The sequence below is a fragment of the Pinus tabuliformis genome, chromosome 1_2 (genome assembly GCF_031772625.1).
Source record: "Pinus tabuliformis cultivar Carrire ecotype Pingquan chromosome 1_2, CPIR1, whole genome shotgun sequence".
Taxonomy (NCBI): Eukaryota; Viridiplantae; Streptophyta; class Pinopsida; order Pinales; family Pinaceae; genus Pinus; species Pinus tabuliformis.
This window is the reverse complement of record NC_142298.1, coordinates 656,397,799-656,417,125: the sequence shown is the minus strand read 5'-3', so window position 1 is coordinate 656,417,125 and position 19,327 is coordinate 656,397,799. Positions and strand designations below refer to the sequence as shown.

Sequence of the window (19,327 nt, the reverse complement as noted above, 5' to 3'; positions counted from 1 at the left end):
GGGAAAAAAGGTGCAACAACGAAAGGTTTTTATTATTAAGCAACAGTGTGAAATTCTGAGTACAACTCAATGTTGAAATTTGCTAATCCTACAAAGAAAAATGTTGGTAAAAATATTGTGAGGAAATTTTCCTCATCCCCACAAGCAATCCTGGCTCAATCAAGCCAATCGAACTAGCTCTCCGACTGCCTCTGCACAGGCCCAGCACCAACTCTGCGCATGCCTGAAACTCGCTGGCCTGGAACTGCCTCTGATTAGTTTATGACTGACTATCATTGGTCTGGAAGCCTCTGGCTTAGCCCTTTGGAATTTCTTCTGGCCACTAGCACTTGCAACGACCCTTCCTCTAACTAAATCGAATTTCCCTCTAGATATGTATGCGCAGCACCTGTGTCATCCTCTCTATGGCTCTCTCTGCAAGCTACTCTCAAGATCTAGAAGGTTTCCTCCAAACTCACTGTCTTTACCTCTCTCTGTCTCTACTTCCCTTCTTTGGCTCAAACTCTTCCAACAAACAATTGTTGCTCTCTAGAAAGTCAAACTGCCCAAGGAAATCAATCTCAAGTGTATTCCTCCATCTACCCATCGACTTCTTCCTATAATCTCCAGTTGGGACTCCAACGGCCAAGATTAAAACTTAATCAACGACTAAGATTATTTCCTAGTCGATCAATGTGAGTTTCTAGAGAAATCTCACCTTCCTCAATTAATTATTGTTAATTAATCATTTTCCCTAAGACTTAGGAAAAAATTAATTATTGATTAATTAACTTAATTAAGGCACTTCTAAGTGGATTTTCCTAAAACTTTTTCTGGGTTATAGAGTCCTAGTGTTTCTTAGCCTCTCTGACAACTGTAAAGACTAGAACACCATCCGATGCTACAAAAACTAACATTACCCACCAAAGTGGGTGGCCCTATAGGAGAAAAAATTTCTCCCAATCTTCACATCCATCCGACCAACCATGCAGCCACTAACAGCCACCACTAGCTGACAATCTGCCATTGTATCCCCACCACCTGCATCAGTCATATACATTCTCACCCATCCAACAAAAGCACATGAACGAAGGTTGGCTTCCAATCAAAGGCTAATTTATTCATTTTGCAATTTGGTGCTTATTCTTGTTTGTATTTGGGCATTTTATATGTATTATGGGATGACCTGGAAGAAAGAGGGGATTTGACTGTGATCTTGTTCCCTCACCTTAAATGGGGGGTTAATATTCGATCTTAGTCCAATGGGGCCTCCCCTAATGGCCCAATGGGTATAGGAGGGGTTGATTGAGATAGCATTGTTCCATTTATCCCTATTCCATACTTTCCACTTTTCATATTACATTACAAGCCCATGTTCCACCTTCATTCTTCAAGTTCCATTAACCCTTAGTTTTCTAGGATTTGACACCCATACATCTACATACCTAGGTTGGGTCCGAAAATTGCCTTAAGAGGTTGATGCAGCTAAAAGAAAAAGAAAAAGCATATCATTGCCACAAAATAAAATAAAAAGAATATCAAAATGCCAACCCTCAAATGATAATTCTGGGAACTGCAGAGTGATATTGATGGAGATTTGAGGGCAAACCCTCAAATAATGATTTTTAAAGGCTTTTACACCACACTTGCCACCCAAAAGCCTCAACGCATGCCACATGGAGCTCATTTATTGGATGACGTCAGCCTTTTGAGGCCTCACTGCTCACACATGTGGGCTCTCATTTGATTTATTGTCTAAGCTAGATGGGTTGACTTGTAACCCAATGCATCATTATGATTTTACTTGTCTTTTAGGGGCTTTTAGACTAAAAATTATACTTGTCCTCCTGATATAAATAAAGGAGAGGATTTTTTCATTTGTCATCATCATCACTTGTGAATTCAGCGTCTCTACTTGAGAATTTGAGCCTCTTTTCCTATTGGAGAGATGTGATCTATGGAGAATACTTTGTATTGGAGCTATATTCTTGTCTTTGGAGAAGTTGACTTGGATCAATGATTGGATTGTACATGCATATTGTCTTGCAATTGCTCTTTTATTGAAAAAAATTGATTTCATGTCTAATATATATAAATAAATCAGTGATCTAGATTAAATATTGTGCCTTAATTTTGTTGAATATCAACTTTGTGGATGCTAAGTCATATTATTGCATGCATTACTCATTGTATGATACGTGAATGGAAAGCCCCTTGGTGATCTTACATTAGCTCTCCCTAGTGAATTTTGGACCCGCACAAAGAAAATACTTAGGGTTATGATGTTAGGGCATCAAAATATCCTTACTCCTTTGCAAGTTTTAGCCAACCTAAAGAATCCATACACTCCATCAACACTAGGACTAGGCATCGCCCATCCTTATTTGGTGATAAAGTTACTTTCTCTCTCTTACCTATCTTGGTCCTCTGAATGGCCAAGCGACCAACTAGGGCTCTCTGTGAATTGAGAAGGATATGGAATTTGGGTCATGGAAAGTCTAAACATCGAGTGTTGAGTGGTTGCCACAAAATCATTCCCTTTGGTGGGCATTCATTCTATTTTTAGCAATAATCTCCCTTGCCCTAGTTATTTTCCCTAGTGTAAACCCTAGTTTAGTTATAGCTTCAACTTGGGAACCTCTTGAGGGTTTCGTGTGTCTTAACCTTGTTGGAATATGTTGTAGGAAGCCCTTTCTTGGCATCTTGACCTTTAGTCATCCCAACTCTCAACCTATAAAAATCAAACCCTAGGTCTTATGTTGCCCTAATTTGGCCTTTTCAAGGAAAGAGAACTTCTTCCTCTTGATGCCTTATGCCTAAATTGTGCCTTTCCCTTGGAGGCATCTTTGTCACCTTACACCTTCAGGCTTAGAACACCTATTAGGTGACTTATTATATATAGGGATTCCTCCCATTGGTGAAAATCCATAATGAGCAAGGAGTTTTAGTTGTGGTGACAATGGGCCACCACCCCATTGTTGTCACTTAGTCTAGTGCCTTCCTTGTAGGGTACCCCTCTCGAAGGCCTGATAGGTTTTGCGGCAACACAAACAAAAGAGGTTAAAAGATAAAAGAGGCTGCAAAGGCAAAGAACACTGCCTGCCATTGTCATTGGCCTGGCACAGTCTCCAAAAAATTTAGAAATAGTTGTATAAGGATAATAATAAAGGTTGTGATGCCTCTGAAGAGGGATTGAGTGCATGAAGTATAATAGAGGTGTTAAACAGTATACTCCATGGAGGAAGAGAGTGCTAAGACACACAACAAATCGATAGTATTAGTAATTATATGCATATCAATAACATCGGCATATTTCTCCCTTTAATACCTATGAATGTTCCTTCTGAATACCAGATGCTTGAATGTGCATTGAGAGGCCAAGAGGGGGAATATCAGTGATCAATATGTGTACATGAGGATATGATATGTGTATTAGAGAAAAGAAAGAAATATTTCTGAGTGAAACTGTGTTTGTATTTGTGTGAAAGCAAGCCTCTTCATTGGTCAGAACAGCTAGGGATAGGTTGTGTAAATGATGTCTGTTCATATGATAGAGGTTCTGCATGTATGTGTAAGTCTTGGTTATGTACTGACCAACCATTGCAGGTCTGTTGCTGAGGACTTGGTACAAGGTCCCAGCAATGAAGAATGCTGCACTGGACACCAAGGACTCTGACACAACCTTTGTCTGCAGGTAAGAATAAATTCTGCTGCAAGAAATAGTGAGCCATTGGTGCCCAAAGAGGACATGAAGATACATGTGAGCATGTGATGTGGGCATGCAAGCACACAGAAGAAAAGATAAAACCAAACTCACTTCTTTTGAAGTTCAATATTTTTCATAACAGGTACTCAATCAGACAAAACATAGGACTTAGACCATATGAATAAATGTGGACAAGAACAAAAAAAAAGATTTAAAATTAAAAAGACAGCAATTCTGTTCTAAAAATATCCAATCCAGACATGCATGCCTGTTCTCTTTGAAAATATAAAAAAGAAAGCAATTCTGTACTCAAAACATCCAATCTGGACATGCATTGTCTGTTCTCTGAAAATAATAGATCTACCTCCAAGCAAAAATAATGATCCCTTGAAAGCAGAGGATGAAAATTATAATAATAATCTAATTTTAAGGTGTATGAGACACCCTTGTTTGTGGGACAAGTGACCCACCTCCGTGCAGTGATTTGACTGCTAAAGTCTACTGAGGTGTACATAATCTAACCCCCTGTGGTTTGACTTTGAACCTGTGACCTCTTACAAGGAAGCCCATGTTCTCAACTATTAGGCCCGCTCAAGATGTACAAAACATAGTTTTCTCTGATGTCAGAAATGAAATTGACAAATTTTGCTTCATTTAGGGTCATGTTTCTTCTGCAACTGATGGTCAGAGAGTTGCTCTTATTTATGGATAATTTTCTACCACATTCATTGGCATGCTTCTTCAGAATGAGACAGACTGTATAGAACTTCCCAGACTATATTTATTGTGTTCCATCATCAAGTATATCAATACAACATACAAATTACTTACCTAGGTCCAGGTCTTCTTTACTAATATCAACAAATTTTTTGTCTTTGTATGTCTGAAGATTTTGAATAGCGACCTCATCAATTGGGTCTACGAGATAGAGGACCTGTAAAGCAACAAAGTACAGTGCAGTTGTCACTTTGTATGTACTATCAAGGTACATTAAATATATAAGTCGTTTATGTGGAAAAAAGGTAAAATCATACCTCAATATCCTTCTGCAAAATTTTTTCCAAAAATGGTGCACTCCTGGCACTTTTAATGCTATCTGAAGCAATATAAAAAATACCATTTTGTTTTTCAGTCATGTTTTCAATATAATCATCCAAGCTAATCATCTCCTCATCATGCATGGATGAGAAGAACCGTAAAAGAGGAGCAATCCGTTTATGATTATTTGAGTCTTCGATACAGCCCAATTTGATATACTTTCCAAAGTTCTCCCAGAATTTCTTGTAATCCTGCATTAATAATCCAAAATAATGTAAATTCCTTTTACAGAAGCTTCAAAACGCATTCACTCAATCAACATCAAAGAATATGACAGAAGACAATGCAATAATGCTTCAATTTCATTACGCTGACAAGAATCAATCAACACTACTGTCACAAAACATGTTTTCCATTTCTGAGAAGAAAGTTCAGGAACATAAAGATGTAAGGAGTCTATAAACAACTCAAATTATGGCACAGATATTAACTGGATTCTACTAATCTATGAAACATAACTCCATTCAAATAGATAGTGTTTAATGAGCACCTCACATTGAATTTAAGGTGGAAAGTAGGATAGCATAACAATATTTCTTGAACCATGACACGGTTAATAACTTTCCTCTAAATTTACAGGTTGTGGACTTACATCTTTATTCTCACTTTGCACAATACCCTGAATCATATCAAATGTCTTCCGTACAAGACGCTTCTTCATTATACGAACCTGACATGCACATTCAAGGATTTAGTCACAACTAAACTCAATAAGTAGACAAATGTTCAACCAAAACGCCATTGCATCAAACATTTACTACTGCTAAAGACACGAAAGCAAATAATCACAATATCTTGTAGTTAGACTCGTTGAAACTTCAAATGGCATATGACTTGACGTAACAGCAATATAAAATCCCTACCTAGCTCCAGAACAAAACATTTACCATCTACAGCTAAATCAAACATAAAGACAATCCATATTTTTCTTCTTTAAACCCACAAAATACTTGGAAACCAAAATATTTCCAACATAGAAGCTCATATTAATGCTTGCATATCAATATTATTCAAAAAAGTACCAACTGATCTGCATATTAAATCTTATACTTTAACCTCATACAATGGCATATTTGAAAAGGAAGGTGTGAATGAGGAACTTACAATACGGCTTTCTTGAAGGATCTCCCTGGAGACATTAAGAGGAAGATCATTTGAATCGACAACACCTTTAACAAAGCTCAGATAGCGTGGAAACTACATACAGGTAGAACATATTTTGTTCAACATAAGCACCAGATACCCTCTAATGAGACTATAATTTTTGGAAGAAACATTCCAGGAGTGAAGTAGTTGCAAAAAAGACAATCAATACAACTTACCAATTCACCATCAAAGTCATCAGAAATAAAAACACGCTTGACATATAGACGAATGTTCTTAGTCTTTGGATTCATTATATCCTCAGTGCTAAGGGGAGCCATACCAGGGATGTAAAGGACACTTCTGAACTCTACTTCACCCTGCATTCAGACAGTATGGGGCAATTTGTTGTAATAATCTTTCATACACCGATTACGTGAACCAAAAGAAGAAATTTTCCAAATTAAATATATCTGTACATCTATCCAAAAGGCCATACCTCAGTTGTGAAGTGAGTGTATGTCAAAGGATCCAGAAATTCATTGAATGCCTTCTTGTAAAACTCATTGTACTCTTCTGATGCAACCTCTTTGGGATTACGCATCTAGAACATGAAAGTTAGAAAGACATAAGGCTAAGCCCCAGAGGAACAAGTAGAGATTGACATGGGCCATGCTTCTGCTATATATAAAGGATGCAGGCATGCAATATTAAAATGAAATAAAACAGAATTTTGAGTTCACAATTAGCCAGAAAATATATGAAATGGTTGTTCAGAATAAGATAACACCCAATGCATCCACAGGGTCTTGGATAGACGGTGATCAGGTGCGCTGTTAAGGCACTCCTAGATGTTAAGTCACCGGTTCAATTACCTGCCTTATTCGTGTGTTATTCTTGGACATGACCATGATGTAGCCTCACCATTGCCAAACTTCCAAAAAAAAAAAGATAACACCCAATGCAGCCTAAAACATCCTTTGGCAAATTGGCACAATAACATACAGATGGCTTACCCAGATAGGCTTTGTTTCATTTGCCAATTCCCAGTCCCAATACTTTTCTGTCACAGTCTTAGTTTTCTTTTCCTCCCCTTCTTTTACTTCAGCACTGTCATCCTCAACCTTCAAAACATCCCAGCTTCTTTCAGAAGATAAATCAGGCTTACAGCTAGCTTTGACACACTATTAAACTTTGTTTCACATATGATTGACGAGCAAGGGAATTAGTTCTTCACTTTTATAGACAGACAGAAAGGAGTACATCAAAACCTATCCTGCTCACCTCCTTCGTTTGGGACTTTTCCTGCCATGTGTATATTGGGAAAGAGACAAACTGTGAATAATTCTTAACCAGGTTACGAACCCTTTCCGGATCAGCATAGTCAAACTTGTCATCAGGCTGCATGGAAGGACAACAAATGGAATATCAACATATGGTAGTATAAAAGAAATTTAACAATGCCATGCAAAAGAAATGCCCTGTACCTTTAGGTAAAGGGTTATTTTAGTCCCTCTAACAATAAGATTTTCTGGATCTGTCTCCTCCCGTATTATATAGGAGCTAGTATCAGCTTTTCCTTCCCACACATACTGCTTATCAGACTTTGGGCTTTTTGTTGAGACAGTGACCTGCGACACATAGAGGATCATTATTACTCACAGCAACCAAAAGAAACTCCAGCATTTCCAAACAAGATTTTTTGGAAATGATGACATCACTTATTCAGAAGGTCTTTGAAGCTCGTCTTTAACCAAAAGGAACAATTAAGCATAGCGAAGACTTATCAGCCATTAATCACTGAAAACTTATCCAAGAGATATAAAAGGATACCTTATCAGCAACAAGAAAAGCAGAATAGAAGCCTACACCAAATTGACCAATCAAATTGTTGTCAGGGCCAGTCTTATTTTCCTGCAAACAAGACGTACATTTTTGTAAAACAAGAATGTAGAGCATAAACTACTGTCTCAAAGCTGGAATGGACCAACTGATTTAGCAGCAAAAATGTTAAAACAGTCCAACCTTCAAAGCCTCTAAAAACTTTTTAGTTCCACTCTGAGCTATAGTCCCAAGACAGTCAATTAATTCTTCTTTGGTCATACCGATGCCAGTATCCCTGTAAACCACACAAAGAGCCAACTCTTGTAAGTCATCAGTTACAAGATCACGAGAAGTTTATTTGAAAAGCGTAGCATACAGAACTTACAATATGGTGATGGTCCCATTCTCCTTATCTGGTTTTATGCGGATCTCCAAGTCACCACCATCTCCAAGTACACTCGGGTCGGTCACACTTAAAAACCGCAGTTTATCTAGAGCATCACTTGCATTACTGTTGCACAACAATCAAATGATCATTCTTTTGTATTAGACATATTTTATTGATAATCTATGTAGAAACTACATGGGAGAATTCCATTCTTAATAAAAATTTAAACCAGTATTTCTGACAGGTCAATATATGTCCATTTAACAAGAAACGAAACCAAAAACCCTCACATCCAACAATGACCAAAAAGGCAATGCACACAATTATATGAGATGTGCTAGAACATATCAAACTTTAAATCTAGAAAACAAAAGAGAAATTTGCTTACTACTACACTAACTTTTCCAATTTAAGTAACTCCTGAATTTATGCAACCTAAATTTCAGTTGTATATGTAGAAGATAAGAGCTTTTAATTTGGTTTTAGACAATTAGTGTTATATCTATCAATAATTCCTCTGTTTCAGAAGATCAGCTGTGTATTTTACAGCCCAGTAATCATTCAGTTATATGTCTCCTATGTTCATATTTTTTCACTTAGATTTCAGACACAAAATCAAGGTCAACTAAGATCTTAGTCTGAGTCTCATGGTTGAGTGCAGATCATTGAGATCAAGAAGATTGTAAGTGTGTTATAATGAATGTCACAAGAAACAATGGTTGCACTTGTAGAACACTATACCATTAACAAAGTTTATATCAAAATTTCTCCAGAAACTCGAGATAAAAGTTCTCATGAAGAGTTTTGTGAGCGTTAGATGGTTAAAACATCAAACCTACAGAACACATGCCAGAATAAATTTCTGGAAATGAGGTTCTTGCTATGATCTTCTTGGGCCTTGAATACTCCATATAAGTATGTCATGCAAACTCTTCCATATAACTTTTGCTTTCCCTCCTTTGCTTGATGGATGAATAAAGAGGAAGAGTGATTGGCTGGAAAGAAGGAGCCAAATTACCAAATCACCCTCACCAACCAAGAGAAATTTTGAGTGGTGTAAAATCAAGGGATGTAGCAGAAATAATAGCCATATGAAAAACCTCACTAGATGAACAAATTTAGAAGAAAGAAAATAAAAAATAAGAGAAACATAGAAGGAAGAAATAAATTAAACAAACCAAGTAAAACCAAACAAAAACAAGAAAAAAAAAAATCCCACCCAAGATAGAGATAGGAGATCATCACTCCATCTACTGGCCAAAACTTCTAAGCAGAAATTGATGGCACAGAGACCACATCAGCCTAGGAGGAGTTGATGGAACCCAGCTTCAAAGAGTCAACTCATACACAGAAGAGTTTGGTAACACTGGTCAGGATTCACCACTATCCAAACCAGCAGCTATGTGACACTAATGTGAAAAAATTTTAATCTAACAAACAAGAAATCCTACTGCAGTAAACTGACTTGCATTACCTACTTGTGTTCTTCATTTAACAAGTTATTTTCAGAAACATTCAGAAAATATTAATGCAAATACACTGCAGCCTACACCAATATACAAATCAAGTACTGAAAAATAAATGAGACAATCATGCAAAGGACACACTTATATTTGGACTAAACGTCCCCAAAACCACCCAATGCGAGAAAACTGGTGCAGTAGTTCTGAGGGTTTTCTATTATTAAGCAAAAGTTATGAATACAAATGCTGGTTGCCCTTCTGGCAAACTAGAGACAGAGAAATACAATGGTGGAAACCTAAGAGAGTTTTACCTCACTTCACCTGGCAGATTCCGGCTGATCCGACAGCAAATATGGCTGGGGCCGGCTACAACTGCGCTGCCCCTTCGCAATAACTGCATGGGCCTGCGTGGAGATCATTGAGGCTCTGCTTCAGCTCTTCTGCCCACTGCGTCAGCTTTCCCCGGCTGTTCCGGCAGTTTCACGCGTGGAAGGCAGCTTCCTCCCTCTGCATTGGCCCTTCTGGCTCTGCGTCAAGGCTGCATGGGCCCAAACTAGCCCAGCGTCAGCTCTCCTAGCTACGGCGCTGCCTCCACAAGCTTCTCTCTGCCTCTCTGTCTGTATTCCCAAACTATCACTACCCCTCAGCTGCAAGATCTCCCCAATCGATTTCCCTCTTGAGAACTTCTCACCTCAAAAAATTGATTTCCTCAATCTCTCTGTATGTCTTCTCCATTTGACGCCAAGCCTCCATTTATACTTTTCCTGTTGAGAAATCAATGGTTAAGATTAAGTCCCTAATCAACAGTTAAGATTAAATTAGACTTGATCCTCGCCTCTTAGAAGCTTCTCACCCATATTTTCATTAATACCCATTAATATTTTAATTTTCCAAAGTTTAGACTTAGGAACCCCATTAAAAATATTAATTATTTTAATAAAATACAATCCGGGTGGAATTTCACCAAACGATTTCTGGGTCTCGGAGATCTCATGTGTTCTAGCCCCTCCACAAAATTTCGCAGCTAGAGCACATCTGATGCTACCCAAAAATCAACACTCCCTCTTAGTGTGGAATGTGCTCTAACAATACTTCCCCGCAGAAGTATCACATTGATCCACAGCATTGATCCTATGCGCTGCTAATGCTCAACCTGTCGCCCCTCATCTATTGCGCTACTGCTATCTGTATTGTTGCCCATGACATTGCCACTGTCGCTGCTGCATCTGTACTGCAACTCCTTCTCAATATGCTGCATCATTCTGCCCATAGCACTGCCACTGCTAACTGTTGCACTGCAACTCTGTTGCTGAGAAGTAAGCAACTAAAAAAGCGACCCAAAAGGCTAACATGTTGGTCAATCTAGATGTCCTTGGACGATGAAGCTACATCTGCAGCTAATATGTGATGACCCCTCTTATGCTACTGCGTTGTTGTTGTATCTGCCCTGTGCCTCCCACACTATTGCAACACTCCACTGCACTGCTTCAGACTTTGGCACTCTAGCTCTGCCACTGTTGCTCCATCATCCCTCGCACCAACTAACTCTCGTCATTCTGCTACTGTCATTAAGGGCTCCCGTAGCCATATTTGATCCAAGAGTTTGGGCACCTCAAGGATCCTGCCCTTGTGTAGTCCTCCAAACTCCAGCTCAATATCGCCCCACCTCTTCTTTAGAGGTGCATGAGCACTCATGGAGCAATCCTCATCATCGTCCTCTTTGTCAACTTTCGCTGAAGTAGCCTTTGAATCAAACTTCTCTTCCTTGCCCTTCATCCGAGGGCACTGTGTGGCGAAATGACCCATCTCTCCACATCAAAAGCATCTGACTTTGGATATGTCCTTTTTCTTTCTCTTCTGCTGCCCTTGTTGTCCTGCTAATGCAAGAGCTACATCCTCCTCTTCCTCCTCCTTGACTCTGATCCCTTTGATGTTGCCTCCCGCCTTGGTCAACCATCTGATGTCTCCTTGTCGAAGCTACCCACATCTCCTCCCAACTGGGAAGAGAAGCCCTGCACAAGATGCTTTGAACAAAGGTTTCCCAGTCTTCAGTGACTGCATTCAAGGCAGTCCTGACCATAAATTCAGGATCTAGTGTAGCCCCTATGGAAGTTAGCTGGTCACTGATCCTTGCAACCTGAGAAGGAAGGGATCAATTTCTTCTCCCTTCTGCATCTGAAACTGTCTCAACTGACTCTCAAGCAACATCTTCCATTGAATGGAAGTTCCCTTGTACAAAGTAGTCAAGGCCTTCCACATTTCCCTTGTTGTGTCTTTCTCATCAATATGTGGGATCACATGATCCTTGACCCCGTCCAAGATCATGCACTTTGCTTTTGCTTGAGCCTCCTCATACTTCTTGAGAGAATCAGCATCGACCGAAACAACAACTATCATGAAAGCATAATCCTTGATGCGATTTTTATCCAAAACTGCCAAAATCCTGGCCTTCCATATGACGAAGTTGGAAGCTCCATCCAACTTGTCCTAATCCCTCAATCTGTTAGCGGCCATCTCTGCTCAAATGAATGTCCAACTGGTTCTCTTCTCCCTCTTTCGTTGCTGCACCAGCAAAACTCGGATCTATATTTCTTTGGCACTAGAAATTCTCTAAGGAACAAGCTCCCTCTGAATTTTGATTTCCTTCACAGAAATCCTTCTGCCAACCACTGTCGAACCACCCTTGTCTGATTTATTTTCACTGTTGCTCAGCACTGGATCTAGATTTCTTGGCAAGAAATCTTCCGAGAAACTGATTCCCTCTACTTTGCTTCTGCCCCACTAGATATTGTACTCCACCAACAGAATAAGCACCCCACCAGCAACTCCAGATGAACTCTGTGCTGCACCTCTAGCCCCAGCAACAAGAAAAACGAGACTCAACAGTCTTTGCGTTGGCCCAGTAATCACTGCACTTCCCTCTACAGCAACAACGTCACCCAACCAAGCTGACGCAAGCATTGAATGAGCTTCCCTTGGTGACTACGTCACCCCTCCTGTGCTCTCTCAGCCAAAAACTACGCCATCTCTCGAGACGGTTGTCTTCAGCACATATTTTCCTCTGTCCTTCCACTGATGGCTTCAGTCCTCCATGATCTGCAATCGCGCTGATACCATGTGAAAATTTCTGAATCTAACAAACCAGAAATCCTACTGCGATAAACTGACTTGCATTACCTACTTGTGTTCTTCATTTAACAAGTTATTTTCATAAATATTCAGAAAATATTAATGCAAATACATTGCAACCTACACCAATATACAAATCAAGTATTGAAAAATAAATGAGGCAATCATGCAAAGGACACACTTATTTTTGGACTAAACGTCCCCGGAAAAACCCAATGCGGGAAAACTGATGCAGCAACTCTGAGGGTTTTCTATTATTAAGCAGAAGTTTTCAATACAAATGTTGGTTGCCCCCTCAGAAAACCAGTGACAGAGAAATACAATGGCAAAAAACCTGAGTGAGTTTTACATCACTTCACTCCGCAGATTCTGGTTGATCCAGCGGTAAATCTCGCTGGCCCCAGCAATAATTGTGTTGCCCCTTCGCAGTAACTACATGGAGCTCTCTGAAGCTCTGCATTAGCTTTGCATCAACTCTTATGCCCACTAAGTCATCTTTCCTTGATTGTTCGGGCAATGCCGACACTCTACGTGGAAGGCAGCTTCCTCCCTCTGAGCTAGCCCTTCTGGCTCTGCGTCAAGGCTGTGTGGGCCCAGACTAGCCCAACATCATCTCTCTTGGCTACTGCGCTGCCTCCACAAGCTTCTCTCCACCTCTCTGTCTGTATTTCCGAACTATCACTCCCCCTCAACTGCAAGATCTCCCCAATCGACTTCCCTCCTGAGAACTTCTCACCTCAGAAAATTGATTTTCTCAATCTCTCTGTGTGTCTTATCCAACTAACTCCAAGCCTCCATTTATACTTTTCCTGTCGAGATCAAGTCTCTAATCAACGGTTAAAGATTAAATTAGACTTGATCCTTGTCTCTTAAAAGCTTCTCACCCATATTTTCATTAATACCCATTAATATTTTAATTTTCCTAAGTTTAGACTTAGGGACCCCACTAAAAATATTAATTATTTTAATAAAAATACAATCTGGGTGGAATTTCACCAAAAGATTTTTGGGTCTTGGAAATCTCATGTGTTCTAGCCCATCCACAAAATTTTGGAGCTAGAGCACATCTAATGCTACCCAAAAATCAACAACTAATTCTCCAGGAATAACATGTAGTAAATATTATCCATGTTGTGTTGATAAACTATGTAGTATGTTTAGTATGTTTTTGTAGTGAAAGGGAGATAGAACCAACAGATTCACACTAATGTTTGGTAGATTCTTGTACCCCATATCTACTTTTATGGTTTTAATATAGGCAAGCCCTTTCGATCCTGCTATTTACAAATTACTACATTTATTGAGTTGCATCATAATTCTATGTTAAAGAACATAGTTGTTATTTAAGAATTCCAACTTTCGATCCTACTATTTATAAATTACTACATTTACTAAGTTGCATCATAATTCTATGTTAAAGAACATAATTGTTATTTAAGAATTGCTACTTTCATTGAATTGTATCATAATTCTATGTGCTCTAGAATCTCAATTTTTTTTAATACTCCATTTTTTAAATATTTTTATTCCATTCTTATCTGATTAGTCCCTTGAAATTTAGAGTTTACCTTCTAGCCCCATTGAAAACCACCTCTTCCTCCCCTTGTAACCATCACAAAACTCAATTTATAGGATAATATTGTTATACACTCTCCAAAAAGACCCCTACTCTTACACCGAAGAATATTTATAGTTCATGTTACTACTTGAGATTCTTTGTATTTTGCTGGAAGGATAACTAGCCTTTACATAAAACTCCATTAACCCGCAAAAGGGTATGTTTGACTAACATTCTTAATATAAAGTCCACATACTCGAGCGTGGCAAGCACGGGGAGATGGTCTTCAAAGCCAGTGGAAATCAAAAAGTAAACTATGAATGGAGGTTAGGAATAGCTACAAATAACCAGGCTGAGGCACCCGCTCACTTTCAATGGCTAAAACTCTTGAACTCAAAACACATTAAAACATTTTGTCTATTGGTGATTGTTAAAATTGGCAACTAGAGCCAAACTCCATGTGGGTCATCTTATTAATGGAAGCTGATATTTTTCTTGGATCCCTCTCATCGAGAGGTGTAGGATTGATCTAAAGATCATCCGATTCCAATAAGTATTCATGGAGATATGTATTTATTTGTGTTACGAGACAATTCGTCGAGGTGGGCCAGCAACCAAATAAACCCCACTTGTGCTCAACGTTTGAGTATAAATAAAGGTGGCCTTCAAGTCATTTCAACACACTTGGGATCTCTTCCTCTCTACTTGTCTTTGGGTTTTAGTACGAGGAGAGAACCTAAGGGATAACGTTGCCCTAATCCAGAGGGCAGAAGCCGGAACTGCCAAGAACTGTTGAAACTGCCAGGAAAAGCCGGAACTGCCAGGAACTGTTGAAACTGCCGAGAAAAGCTGGAACTACCAGGAAAAGCCAAAACTGCTGGGAAAAGCCGGAAATGCCAGAACTGCCGGTAACTGATGAAACAGGCGGGAAAGCTAACGCAGAGGGCAGAAGCCAAAACTGCCGGGAACAGCTGGAATTGTCGGAACTGCCAAAACTGTCGAGATAGCTGGAGCATCTGTCTCCAAAAGGGAGCAGCATGCAAGGGACAACTAACTAACATTGGGACAGTTGTATGGTACTTAGCAACAAATACACCAAGCATGCAATGTTACAGCTAGCATGCAAGGGACAGCTAGCATGCTAAGGACAACAAGCATGCTAGGGACAACAAGCAAGCAAGGGACAACAGGGACAACAAGCAAGCAAGATGCAGCCAACACATAGGTCAGTATGGCAACATGGTGCAGCAATGGCACATAATGCAATACAATGATGGGTACAGTCATGATTAATGAAGCGTGATGAGATGCAACATAGTGATGATGGGTGTAGCATGGTGCACCGCGATGAGGTGCAGCATGATGACAAAATGCAGCGCAGCGATAGGTGAAGGAGTCACCTTGGAGAATCAGTTGAAGCAGCATGTCTTCAACTGATCTCATGCATCATCTTCTTAAAGATGATCTATGCTTCTTATCTAGATAAGTCAAAGTGTTGACTTTTGTTGTAAACGTACTATCTCTCTCTCTGCTGAACTATTGAAGAACATATAAGAAGAATTGATTAAGGGTTTCCCCACATTATGGTTTGTCCCTGACTAGCGCCACATCTTGTGTCCCCTTGTCTTGGCTTGTCTTCTGTGATTTATGTTTATGTTCTATCTACAGTTTACTTTAATACTGATGTGATTGCTAATCTAGAAAAGATATTGAGTTAACTGTGAAAATTGAAATAAATTGCTCTAAGCATAGAACATACCTAAAATTAACATGGTATCAAAGTTGAGGTGAAGACAATGCCCAAGCAAGAGTGAAAGAGCAATCACCGAAGACAATTGGGAAAAAGGATCAGTGGATTCCTCATCCCTCTTCAAATTCACCGAGGGTGAAGTCAAAGCAGAATATTATCAGAATGGCACAACGGAAGTTTCTGTTGGCCTACCTAAAGATCACTTCATTGGGAAGTCCGGATCTAAGGGTGGAAGGAAAGGCAGATGCCTTGGTTTCAATAAGTTCAGCGATTATGTGAAGGAGTGTTTGAATGGCAGAGACACATTTCCTGATGAAGATAACAATCATTCCAAGGACATCTTCAACGATCAAAGGAATGACAGGTAATGGGTCATCAAGGAAATGGCTGGCTCTTCAAAGAAAACAAGGAACCCCAGGTATGAAAAATCAAATGTTGTTTTTGATAGGATAAAGAAGCGTTATCTTGTATTGGCCCTCTCCTACAGATTCTTTGGGAATCTGGCTTATTGATCATAGTGCTTCAAGGCACCTCATCAGATAGAAGAGTGCTCTCTCGAATTTGGTAGAGATGGAAACAACCATGGGATTATACTTGGAGTCGATGCCACCTATCCCGGAAAGGGTGTAGGGAATGTTACCCCTCAATTGAATGAGGGTAACTATATTCATTTACAAGAATCTCTTTAATGTACCTAATCGCAAGAACCTGGTGTCCATCTCGGAAAGGGAAGTCAAATGTTTTAAGGTGGCATTCATCGATGGAAAGGTACGTGTTAAAAAATAGAATTTTCAAAGATGCTTTTTCTCATGGGTTCAAGGTTGGCAATTTGTATCAAGTTGCAGGATGGTCCATTAGGGATCATGTCAATTGACATATCGCATCTATAACACCGGAGGTCTACCATTGGGACCTACCCGATGTGAGTCAAATGGTGATTGGGATGCCTGAATTCAAGAAGAGCATGAAGCAACATGTCTGAGATGTAGCGAAGGAAAATCTTACAAGGGGACCATTCCCCTCATGCAGCAGGGCCACAAGTTTGGAACAACCTGAGGATTTTGAGATTCATGATCGAGAATCTCATGTATACAGGTGGAAGAAAGCCCTCTATGGCTTGAAGCAAAACACCCCGTGCGTAGTATGAGAGGATTGATAGTTGTTTGATGAAGCTAAGATTCACTAGGAGTGAAACCGATCCAAACCATTACCCGAAGGTTGTGGATGATAGAACTCTCATACCGGCACCTTACGAGGATGACCTATTTCTGACAGGTGCAAATCCCCTCATTTGCAGAAGTAAGAGGGAGTTGGATTCCGGAAGCGGAATCATAAACTGCAAGCCTGTGACTACCTCGAGGATCTTAACTTTCAGAAGTTATATGGTAGTGATGTCAGACCAGATTGGGAAATGCCTCTAAGTTTCATAAACTCATTCACGTTGATGTTCTTGGTGAACTTTCGTCCGGACATATGTTTTGTAGTTAGCATGGTGAGCTGATATTTGGTTGAGCCTGACTAGATTGGTGCCCAGAATCTTCTGAGATATCTTCGGGGCACAATCTCTCATGGATTGAGATACACTGCCGAAATATGAAACCGCATGATTATTCGAATGTTGACTAAGCAAATAGTGTGGAGGATCACTAGATCACTTCTCAGTGCTAGTTCTCTTTGGATTCTACTTCGATATCATGGATGAGCAAGAAGCAGAAGTCGATTGCTATAAGCACCGCCAAATCGAATACATAGCTACGAGTATGATCTCGTATGAAGCTGCCTGGTTGCAAAAGCTCTTAAGTGAGTTGTTTGTACACATGATGAATACCACTGTGATTCTCTGTGACAACCAGTGGGGGATTCGATTATTGAGGAATCTCGTACTCAATGATTGCTCCAATAGATAGACATCAAATACCGCCTTATCTGGGATATGGTAAGTCGATGAGCGAGGAGGCTCCATCGCATTGAGACTGATGTACAGGTCGTAGACATTTTGTCAAAGCCTCAAGGAAAGGTCAAATCTGTGACTTTCCTGAATGACTTGGAGTAGTTGAAAAACCTTCTTATAAGGTTCCTACATGTTGCATCCATTGAGCTCTAGGAGCTCTAGAGGGCTTGGGGTACTTACTGGAGCAACATACGACCATAGGGCGACTCACCCTCCCCTAGTGGTGCGCTATGTACAAGATGACAGGTTCAACCTTCCCCTGTGATACCCCATGGCGACTGTGGAACAAGATGATTAGTTCTCCTGTGGGCCGGGATGATTAGTTCTCCCATGGCAACTGTGGAACAAGATGATTAGTTCTCCTGTGGGCCGGGATGATTATTTCTCCTATGGCAACTGTGGAATAGGATGATTAGTTCTCCTGTGAGCCAGGATGATTAGTTCTCCCGTGGCAACTGTGGAACAGGATGATTAGTTCTCCTGTGGGTCGGGACGATTAGTTCTCCCGTGGCAACTGTGGAACAGGATGATTAGTTCTCCTGTGGGCCGGGATGATTGGTTCTCCCATGGCAACTGTGGAACAAGATGATTAGTTCTCCTATGGGTCGGGATGATTAGTTCTCCCATGGGCCGGGATGATTAGTTCTCCCGTGGCAACTGTTAAACAAGATGATTAGTTCTCCTATGGGTCAGGATGATTAGTTCTCCCGTGGCGACAATGGGGCAAGATGATTCGTTCTCCTGTGGACAGGATGATTAGTTCTCCTGTCGAGGCATCCTACCCATGTAGTCTGGGACTCATGGGAAGTACCTCTTATCTGATCAATGAACAGGGAAATGGGGTTAGGGAACATAGTAGTACTATCGATGGACGCATCGATGTATCTACCGTACTCCCTATGTTAGGATGACCTCCATTGATCTGGGATCAATGAAACTAATCTGGGATCAATGAAACTGATCTGGGATTAGTATGAGAGGTTTGAGACACTCTTGTGATCTTGATCTGGGATCAATAAAACTAACTTCGGGCCAGTAAGAGTGATGTGACACACTCACTTCAGATGAAACTGACTTCAGGTCAGTAGAGAATGGTATGAGACATTCTCGATCAACTCTTCTTCTTCATGGTTCAGCAGAGAAAAGCAAAGCAGAGCAGAGCAGTGCAAGGCACTGATGACAGAGATAGTACAGTCGTACATATGGATCAGTGGATGGACTTCTTCTAGTTGAGAGGGAGAGTTAAAATTGGCAACTAGGGCCAAACTCCATGTGGGTCATCTTATTAATGGAAGCTGATATTTTTCTTGGATCCCTCTCATCAAGAGGTGTAGGATTGATCTAAAGAGCATCCGATTCCAATAAGTATTCATGGAGATATGAATTTAGTTGTGTTAT

The 19,327-nt window shown here is 40.1% G+C and overlaps 1 protein-coding gene across 1 annotated transcript in view; it reads right to left on the bottom strand.

Moving 5' to 3' along the window:
* LOC149207383 (heat shock protein 90-5, chloroplastic-like) overlaps positions 1 to 19,327 on the bottom strand; it is a 67,326-nt gene that overhangs the window by 22,234 nt on the left and 25,765 nt on the right. Inside the window, exons 3-14 of the mRNA XM_089395707.1 lie at positions 8,076 to 8,201; positions 7,892 to 7,985; positions 7,700 to 7,780; positions 7,354 to 7,497; positions 7,151 to 7,267; positions 6,883 to 6,990; positions 6,366 to 6,470; positions 6,106 to 6,246; positions 5,888 to 5,980; positions 5,376 to 5,453; positions 4,720 to 4,974; positions 4,517 to 4,619 (exon numbers count right to left, since the gene is read on the bottom strand). Coding sequence (XP_089251833.1) covers positions 4,517 to 4,619; positions 4,720 to 4,974; positions 5,376 to 5,453; positions 5,888 to 5,980; positions 6,106 to 6,246; positions 6,366 to 6,470; positions 6,883 to 6,990; positions 7,151 to 7,267; positions 7,354 to 7,497; positions 7,700 to 7,780; positions 7,892 to 7,985; positions 8,076 to 8,201 — 1,445 coding nt within the window. The remainder of the gene's footprint in view (positions 1 to 4,516; positions 4,620 to 4,719; positions 4,975 to 5,375; positions 5,454 to 5,887; positions 5,981 to 6,105; positions 6,247 to 6,365; positions 6,471 to 6,882; positions 6,991 to 7,150; positions 7,268 to 7,353; positions 7,498 to 7,699; positions 7,781 to 7,891; positions 7,986 to 8,075; positions 8,202 to 19,327) is intronic.